The sequence below is a fragment of the Macrobrachium rosenbergii genome, chromosome 49, assembly GCF_040412425.1.
Source record: "Macrobrachium rosenbergii isolate ZJJX-2024 chromosome 49, ASM4041242v1, whole genome shotgun sequence".
In the NCBI taxonomy this organism is placed as follows: Eukaryota; Metazoa; Arthropoda; class Malacostraca; order Decapoda; family Palaemonidae; genus Macrobrachium; species Macrobrachium rosenbergii.
The window spans coordinates 6,901,615-6,911,614 of record NC_089789.1 but is presented as its reverse complement, the minus strand read 5'-3'; the positions used below and the strand labels follow the sequence as shown (position 1 = coordinate 6,911,614).

General features: G+C 36.6%; 2 protein-coding genes across 5 annotated transcripts in view; both read right to left on the bottom strand.

The window, feature by feature from the left end:
• The window catches only part of MESK2 (misexpression suppressor of KSR 2), a 379,072-nt gene that overhangs the window by 345,221 nt on the left and 23,851 nt on the right, over positions 1-10,000 (bottom strand). The gene's annotated exons all lie outside the window — the stretch shown is intronic.
• On the bottom strand, positions 6,136-7,338 carry LOC136832044 (uncharacterized). Its single transcript, XM_067092556.1, has one exon. The coding sequence runs from the start codon at positions 7,207-7,209 to the stop codon at positions 6,259-6,261; it is 951 nt and encodes a 316-aa protein (XP_066948657.1). The 5' UTR covers positions 7,210-7,338; the 3' UTR covers positions 6,136-6,258.

The window sequence follows — 10,000 nt, the reverse complement described above, 5'->3', positions numbered from 1 at the left end:
TGTATGTATGAATAGGCAGCAGTTTGTTTATTATGCAGATTTCGTTGAACGATAGATGACTGCGAACTTTAACTATTTTGATACTGGTTCTTTCCAATATTCTGTATCCCCTCTTCACTTCATTACTCGAAGTTAGTAGGATTATAAAAGAAAGCCACTTCTTAATAATTCCTTTTATTCTTGTCTCCATAGCGAGCTTTCGGACTGTACTTGATCATAATCGTGCTAGACTAAAATATTTACATCATTTCATGACCAAACGTAACAATTACAAATAATTAAACAAGTGGTTAAAATATTACCATTGTCATGGAATTACTGTTAACATGTAACAAGTCAAAGAGTGAGCAACTGTCAATGGTTAAAACAACGGAATAACTATACAAAGCATTAGGTGTTTAACAAATCAAAAATAAACTAACATAAATATATGTACTTTTATGTATAGATATATAAAACCAGAAAATGTTCAGAACTTCGCTAAAAACAAAACAAAAAGAAAAACAAAAAACAATAAAAAGTAAAAAATGGTCAGTACTTAAAAATTCTGAGAATCCTTTCGCATCCTTCGTCCTGAGAGTTTAAGGAAGGTTTCATGTCTTTTATTAAGATGGCTTCTGTCATCCTCAAGTACCCCACAGAATTATTACTACATAGAATTTTTACACATTCAGTAAGCGGTCTTTTCGTTATTTTTGTTTCGCCATGAAAGTCTACAAGGTGATTTTTGATTGGTCCTGTCTGTGTGTGCATGCGAAATCTCTCCGACAGTGCAGGTGGCATATTCAATATATATATGTGGAGGAATTGCATCCTACCCGGTTGTAGGAATACTGATATGCCACATGATGGCTGTCAGGAACCCCCTTTAAAGCTGGTCTATTGCGAATGAATAGGTTTTTAATTTCTTATTTTTATAGTAAATCCTGAGGCAGACATTATCACTTTCATTAACAGGTTTTACATGATTAGAAACAATCTTTTTTTGCAGCTTTTTTCTACTTTGTGGCATCTTGACATTTGTCCTTGAAAAAAGAAGTTGATTTGTTGTTTTTCTTCGCCAGTTGGTAACGACTCATTTAGGATGACTTTATTCAAAAACTCTTTAACAGTTTCATCTATTACTTCCATGGGAAAGTTATTATTTGTTAACGTTTGTTTTATTCTCGTAATTTCATTGTGGAAGGAATCCCAGTCACTGCAAACCCTATACCCTTTATGTAATAAAGTCTTAATTACTCCTATTTTGTACTTTTCAGGGCAGACACCATTGAAATTGACACAATCTCCGAGATTAGTTGACACTATATACATCGAAGTTTTTACAGTGTTATTGGATAAAGTAACTAAAATATCCAAAAACGGAAAGGAATTATTTTTTCCCAGTTCAAAAGTAAATTTAAGAACAGACTCCTCTCCAGATTTAGACTTCAGCCTTAATAACAAATTTACATTTTCAACGACAATAAAACAATCATCAACATATCGTACTTACATGGTGGGTTTTAAAAGGGGGTTATGTTCAAACACCTGATTCTCAATGTGGGGCCCAGAGCACTTCCCATACTAACTCCTTCACACTGTAAATATAAGTCACCGTTAATATTCCTAAACGGTGTTTTTGTTGTACAAAGTTCCAAAAGAGCTTTCAACGTTGCAGGCGGAATGTCAGGAGCAGCTATTTCAGGTTGATGATACGCGTTCTCCATAATTATCTCTATAGTCTCTTGAACTGGAACGTTAGTAAATAGACTCTCAACGTCTAATGAGGCCAATTTCCCTGAAGGTTTTCTATCTTTCAAAAGGGCTAGAAATTCGTATGTGGATTCAACTGCATACTTTTTTTGGGCTATGTCTTTTAATAATACTGTTCAGTTGTTTAGATATCTCATATGTGACGGTTCTAGCTTTTGAAATTATGGGGCCTAACGGAGGGTTCACTAGACGCTTGTGGATTTTTGAATTACCACACACATAACCTGGTCCATACTTTCCGACACACTTACTCATCTTCAGGGATTTGCTGTTGCTGTTGATGGTGCCTATATGTTTATTTATTTGACGTTTGAGGTCTTTGGGAATGTTCTTAAACTTGGTTTGGTCAGAGAGCAATTCTTGAATTTCTCTCTCATAGTAACTCTTGTCCAAGATAACGAAAGCGTTGCTTTTATCAGCTCCGGGTTACGATACTTTCGTTTTGGTTAAAAAGTTTAACTTTTTCATACTGTTGTTTGGTTAGTAGGTCCGTCATATATATATATATATATATATATATATATATATATATATATATATATATATATAATATATATATATATATAAATATATATATATATATATATATATATATATATATATATATATATATATATATATATATATATATATATATATATATATATATATATATATATATATATATATGAGAAAGGTTACATTAATCAGTCCAGGAGAAATTCATTTCTCTTCCAGTCTCCCCATTTCTTTCATTTTAAGTAAGAAAAAATAATTCTTTTTTCTAACTCCCACCTTTTTCGTTTTTCTGTTTTTATTCATCTTGTTTTTTCTGTGCTTCTTTTCCCTGAATAAATCCCATGAATAAAAATGGGGATTTCGTGGGTGGTATTTTATGGGGCTTCCTCTAAGATGTATATCATGAATAAAAATGGGAGTACAGTAGGTACTATTTTATGGGAAGGATACTTGATCAGGGCTCTCTCTCTCTCTCTCTCTCTCTCTCTCTCTCTCTCTCTCTCTCTCTCTCTCTCTCTCTCTCCCCTAGAAAACCAAGTAATTTCTGCATGAGTATGTTGTTTAACAAATGACTAGTATAATACGTTGAGCCTTGGAACCACCGGTGTTACTTATGGTCATAACTCATTTTATAACAACGTTTTCTTTTTTTCATAAAAGTCTATGTACTACAAAGTTACGCTTGATTTATTAATTGATTGATTCTTGCTTAAAGTTGGTGTTACAACTACCAAGGTCACACTTGAATATGAACATGCGTTTTTGAGATATCTAGGTAAAAAGATGTCAAGAAATGACAGGATAAGAGATTGCTAATGTGCCTATTCAACATTCCTCTCAAAATACAAAACAAAAACATTGAATTTATCATTATTATTTTTGTACATAACCCTGAAAAAAAACGCGTATGATTGCCTGACTAGACACCTTGGTCATTCCTTTCAGTGAATGCAAGCATAATTCTTATTCCTCTTTAAAAGAAACTTAAAAACTTGACCACTCTCTCTCTCTCTCTCTCTCTCTCCCTATCTCTCTCTCTCTCTCTCTCTCTCCAAGGCCCTCGAGTTCCCATTCAGACATATTTCCAAGATCATAATGAAGACGGATTTGGTCGAAGTCGAGCAAAGACTGACACTCACATCATCATCTCTTTCGGACATAAAACACGAAAAACCGTGACTCGACTCCGAATGGAAGCCTATCGGGGAAGCTGGAGTTCAGTGGGCTATCTTCAAAGATTGTGAATCACCTTATCAAGGGGTTCCTCTCTCTCTCTCTCTCTCTCTCTCTCTCTCTCTCTCTCTCTCTCTCTCTCTCTCTCAGAATAATCTGTACCCTTCGCTTCCTTCACCCCCTTATACATCCACACAAGGCCATAAAGATGACGGATATATATATTCACACACATATATATGTATATATATACACATATATGTATGTATATGTATACGTATATCTGTGTATGTATATATATATATATATGTATACGTACATACATGTATGTATATTACATATATATATATATATATATATATATATATATATATATATATATATATATATATATATATATATATATATATATATTTATATTTAGGAACAGTTACTGAATCCCAGACGAACAGGAGGCGGCCCGTAGTAGGAGCTCCCGGGAACGGTCGGGTCTGGGTCTTAACGGGTTACTAATCAGCCCCGTGGGATTTTCCCCCTCTTATCTATCGATCTCTCTTTAGCCTAGTTTCCTTCAAAGAGATTTTTTTTAGATTTTATTTTTGAATTATATACATACATACATACATACATACATACAAACATACATACATACATACATACATACACACACATATAGACTGGGAAAATATGAGTTTTCTGTACAGGAACACCAACAAAACATCTAGACTGGTTGTAGAGAACGCCTTCATAACTTGCGCCAGCAACACGATGGCAGGGAACACCGGAAACGGCTTTGAAGACAGCATATCTAGAAAAATCGTATACTCCACAGTAGCAAGGGAAACGAAGAAAAACGCAAGAGAACGCACGGAAAACGGACACCTGGAAGAAGGGATCAGAGAAAGACCAAGATCACGAGGGGTGGGGTCACACAGGAGGAGCTAGGCGATTATAGGATTAAAAGTACCCAGCACAGATATAAATACAGCTAGACTAGCGTCTGCTTATTGTACGGATACTTGATAATGTGGACTGTTTGTCCAAGAAAGCTTGTAACTTTTTCTGAATAAAAAACTCCGTTAGATACCATCTAGCTTGAATGAGGTCCTTTTAGTAATTCTACTAATGCACAGAACAATTGTGTATGTGATAAAGTTATCATATATATATATATATATATATATATATATATATATATATATATATATATATATATATATATATATATATATATATATATATATATATATATATATATATATATATATATATGTATGCTTTACCCCCTTCCGGAAATATTATGATGATGATATCGTGACCCTCAAGTGTTATTTTTACTCTCTCTTCTCTCTCTCTCTCTCTCTCTCTCTCTCTCTCTCTCTCTCTCTCTCTCTCTCTCTCTCTCTCTCTCTCTCCTCTCCCCTTCATTCAAAATACAAGTATCCTTCTGATGCTCTTTTCCCTCATCATAGCAGACTCAACAAAGCCGGACAAGAGGAGATAATATGCATCAACATCTTGTTGGTTTCAGGACAAGAAACGCTAAAATAAAGAACAAAAAAATATACCTGTTATTTTGCTAACGACGTCAAAGGAGACGAAATAATACGTCTTGTAGGAGATGAGCAATAAATACGAAAAGTCTTCTGAGCAGCAGTAGAGAATATAAACCCAAGGGCACATCGAACCTCCTGTTTTTACCCAAATCTCGACCCTTGAGCAGTTTCTACTAGTTCCTGTCAGCATTAGGCAGTCAGGTTTCTACACAGATTTGATTCAGTACATAATACAAAAGATTTAAAAGCACGCATACATAATACAAGCTATTATATACCATTATATTTCATTTGACTCATTAAACGGACAGTATAAAATAATGAATAGCCATAATACACTGACTTTATTCCCGCTCCACAGATGATATGCCCAGTTAATCAAATATTCTCTTCCTGGCTTTTGCAACATGGGTATGGTTATGGTTAAAAGATTTGCAGTTGTGTATATACACATGTATGTTTCTTGTGACATTGTCGGTTAGTCGTGACGTAACTACAGAGAAAGGGAATACAGAAAATGAGAAGGAAATTATTTGTGTGATATCTATAAGGATCGGGTTTGAGGTACCGTTTAGCTGAGTTATTGACAAATGTTAAAGTAATTGAAAAACTCGTCCCTTGCTGCCGACCACTGATCAAAATAAAGACAAAATTATCACTTGTTCACATTTAAAAAAGAATGTTAAACTTTCTTCTTGACTAGTTATTTCTTGACTGTTATAAACTGGATTATGGTCACTTTTAATATCAAGGCTACAACTGCTTCAAAACAAAGTTAAAATTTAACAATCTCCTTGGTACTGAAGCATCCAGTTTTATCGTCTCAGAAACTGGAGTAACTAGAAAATGTTCAATTTCTGTACTGTAAAACGTTCAGACTTCTCTACTGTAAAATGTTCAATTTCTGTACTGAACAATGTTCAGATTTCTGTACTATAAAATGGTAAATTTTTGTACTATAAAATGTTCAATTTCTGTACTGAACAGTGTTCAGATTTGTGTACTGAACAATGTTCAGATTTCTGTACTGTAAAATCTTCAGACTACTGTAATCAACTCATGACCGCATTCCAATTAAAGTCTTCTTGAGATTTTTATTATATTTAATAAATTTATTACGCCCAAAGACGTCAAACAAAGTTACATATTAGCAGTTACTTACAGTACATCAGAAATCAACAGAAAAAAATTACAGCATTGAATTATCAGTATATCAGTTACAAAAATAACATATATGAGATCGTATTCCATTATCACAACAACTGCAACAGACAGTTTAGCAACCACCAAAGTGTGGATGACGAGTCAAAATTAAGTCCAGGTGGTCATCTTTGAGTAAATATTGGCAGGTTTGAAGTAAATTTTGTCCTTGAGGTAACAGATTCCTGACAGTGGGGCAATGAAGGCAGTAGTGTTCAAGGTTATTGGCATTAGCAAGGTTACACAGTTTACATGAGGTGTAGTGTGGTATATCTAGTGTCTGTCCAACCTGCCACACAGGACGATATCCCAACCTTATCCTGGCACTTACGACATTATGCCTACGCACCATGAGTCCACGTCGCCGGTACTTGTGACTGCTCTGCAGAAAGTTATCATGATGTTGTATGGAAACACTAGTGCCCCTCTCTGCATCCCTACGCTGTACTGTACAGGCAAAAGCTGCTGAATATATTCTATGTTTAAGGCAGCGAAGTGAGGGCTCAACATTTCTGTCATCAAGTTCAAGCGTGCAGGCAGCTTTAGCAAGACTGTCCACCATGTCATTCCCAGCAAGCCCAATATGGGAAGGCATCCACATAAAGGACAAGACAAGCGAGGCATTGTAAGCAGCAGCGAGTTGACACAGTATGTCTCGCACAACACGGCCACAGCTGGGCCTAGAAGATGTCAGTGCCTGGAGTGCAGATTTGGAGTCACAGATCACCAATCCATTCACATTTCTTCTAACAAGTAGGGTTACTGCATCCCATATACCTTGAAGTTCGCAATAAGTGGAACTGGATGAGTTTGGCAACCTGCGACCATGCCACCCACCCTCAGGAGATTCTAAAGTGGGGGAGAACATAGCACATGCTGCACTTCCATCTGCCTGTACTGAGCCGTCCACGTAGATGTGGTGTCCTGCAGGAACTGAAATTGACACTTTGGCTATTGTTTCCAAAACCAGCTGCTTCTCTTGAGATTTTTCACAAAAGCAGTGTTCGTTAAAGGCTGTGACGTCCATTAGAGTGAATGATTAAGACCACTGACGTCAAAATCAGATAGTAGACTGCACAGGAAAAGAATATCTTGCAGGTATTCACTACTCGGCGCTACTCCAGTGCAGTTCAGTTCGGTTCAGAGGTATTGCCTTTGCATCGGCACTTCCTGAGACCCTCAGCCCTTATTTCTGAGCTTTTGTCTCTTGTTTCTTTCCTTCACATTCTGTTCAACATTTTTTTTCCCTATCTCTCTTCTCTTTCTCCTCTATGAAAAATGAAGCCTCTTGCAATATTTTGCTCACTTTCTTGACATGGCTGCTGTAGTTCTTTAAGATACTACCATGACTCTGCTTGGCTCTTTGCATTTCAGTATGAGGTGGTTATGATCTGCTGCTACCAACACAACCTGAAAGTAATCTGTCCTCCTCCATGCCTTTTCTTATCGTTTAGGGGTAGGCAACTTGCTCTACCTCACCAGAGTGATTGCAGATGGACTATTTTCATAAACTGTATCCTCTCGTATTTCTTTTTTCTATTCCCTATAGATTTCTAAAGCCACTTTTACTGCTGACCTCTTCCTTCCCGTTTTTATCATCATTTTCTCTTCCTTCTCTCTTTGTTTCCCCTCTCTTCGTCCTCTTGGACATTCTTACATCTATATTCCCATCTCTTCTAAATATTCATTAGTTCACTGTTCCCAACCTCTTTTACTTCCCCTATGCACACCAACAAATCACTTTCCATTTTTTTTCTACAACATAAACTGTATTTTTCTGCTCATGGTTCTCGTTTTCATTTTAGACATACTAATCTTCCCTTAATGCAGCAATTCCCCGTTTTCTATCTTTTGCAGCCTTTTCAATCTGTTTCTTTGATAGTCATCACCGCAGTGCTGTATAGTATATATATAGTATATATATAATGGTAGAGCTACTCTTCCGTTGAAGGACCGGTTCCATGTCGAGGTCTCTTACATCTGCTCTTTTAAATACTTCATCATTTCTTAAGTTTGCTTTTTCTTTCCTTATGTGGCTTCATGTGCTTCCTAAATCGGTTGGCAATTTCTGGGATTTCGTAGACTCCTCTGTGTTCCGGTTATGCCATCCTCTTCAATTTTCGACAAAATAATCAGGCATATCTGAATACGTAGAGCCACCTGGACGAGGTACTCATCATTCCTTAACTTCACTCCGGATACTGATAACCTAATCTGAAACTGGAGGCCATATTCGTACGGTAATGGGATTAAAAGATTTCAAATGGAGAAAATGCATTTCTGCACACGACACGCGGGGCCTGGACCTTCAGGGGTGTTGGGTTGGGTGGGGGGATATGTTTGTAACTGGAAACGGGGGTTGGGGGGACAGGGAGATAGGAGTACCGATCCATATGTCAGGAGGTTATATTCAGAATGAAGAACTCAGAAGCTTAAAAAAAAAAAAAAAAAAAAAAAAAAATCCAGAGAAATCGTTTAAAAGAAAATCGCCAACGGGGAAGACTGAATGCCTTCATTATACCTTAAATTCGGAGATGAAAGAGTTTCGTACAAGTTGAATAATCATGTAATTGGCGGAAATGAGAGAGAGAGAGAGAGAGAGAGAGAAAGAGAGAGAGAGAGAGAGAGAGAGAGAGAGAGAGAGAGAGAGAAAGAGTGGGAAGGGTAATTACTATCCGAGAAAGAAACCATATTACCAATGAAGTTAATGAAGCATAAGAAGGTTAAAGGCTCCGCCACAGAGAGAGAGAGAGAGAGAGAGAGAGAGAGAGAGAGAGAGAGAGAGAGAGAGAGAGAGACATGTCAGGGAGTTACGGTAACAAGGTAAACCCACCCCTTCAGAAGGAAGAAGGAGAAGAAAAAAGCGAATGTACCATTAATGAAGTAAATATTTGCCTCAAGGGTAAAGTTGCTTTAAAAGGTGGAAAGTGAAAAATGAGTTTCCGACATCAGAAAGTTCTACGATTAAAATGACGAAAATAATCAGAAGAATCCTGATTCTCGTCAAAAACAACGAATGATGAACATTTTCTAAGTAATATCTATGTACTGTGCAATGGCAGAGTTATAAAACAGCAAACATAAACGATATTAACAGCTACGAACCTCTGTGACTATGAGTGAACGCTAGACCGATGTGACAGTGCTGTGAGGGCTTTCAAATGACGTCAACCAGACCAGCCGCGGCAAACAGGGGTTAATGAGGAAGATTTACTTAAGCCTGCTAGGGAAACTAATCAGGGCCTTGGCAGAATGAGGAGAGGCTAGAGAGACGAAGAAGGATGTACTTTACAAAAATGGAAACAAAGTCTCAAAAATTATTCAGCTACTCTTATGTGTGTGTGTGTGTGTGTGTGTGTGTGTGTGTGTGTGTGTGTGTGTGTTTTGTGTACTCGTTCGTTTTGGGATCAGGAAACGTATGATTTGAAGTTTGAAAATTCTTACAGGATATTAAACCAGGGTCAGCAACGACTAAAACTAAAATTTATCCGAAAGGCTGCTATTTTGTTTCTATTTCCTTTTAATTCTTATGGCAACTAGTTACTCCCCTAGCTTAACTGGCTTTACGTGTCGTCCCAACCAAACCCATCAAATCAAATTACACAGAATTCACCAAATTTATTATGACAAAATAGTATTTTGGTTTTCGTCCACACAAACTATTGCTATTAATGTATGCCTATTAAAGGAAACAAAATTTGCTATTTATTCGGAGTGTCTTTTGAGAACAATGACCAAGATGTACAAAAGGGGGTAAAAATTTGAGAACTGATGAGACCGAAAGCTTTAAGATTTAACCATTTCAAGAACAGGTATTA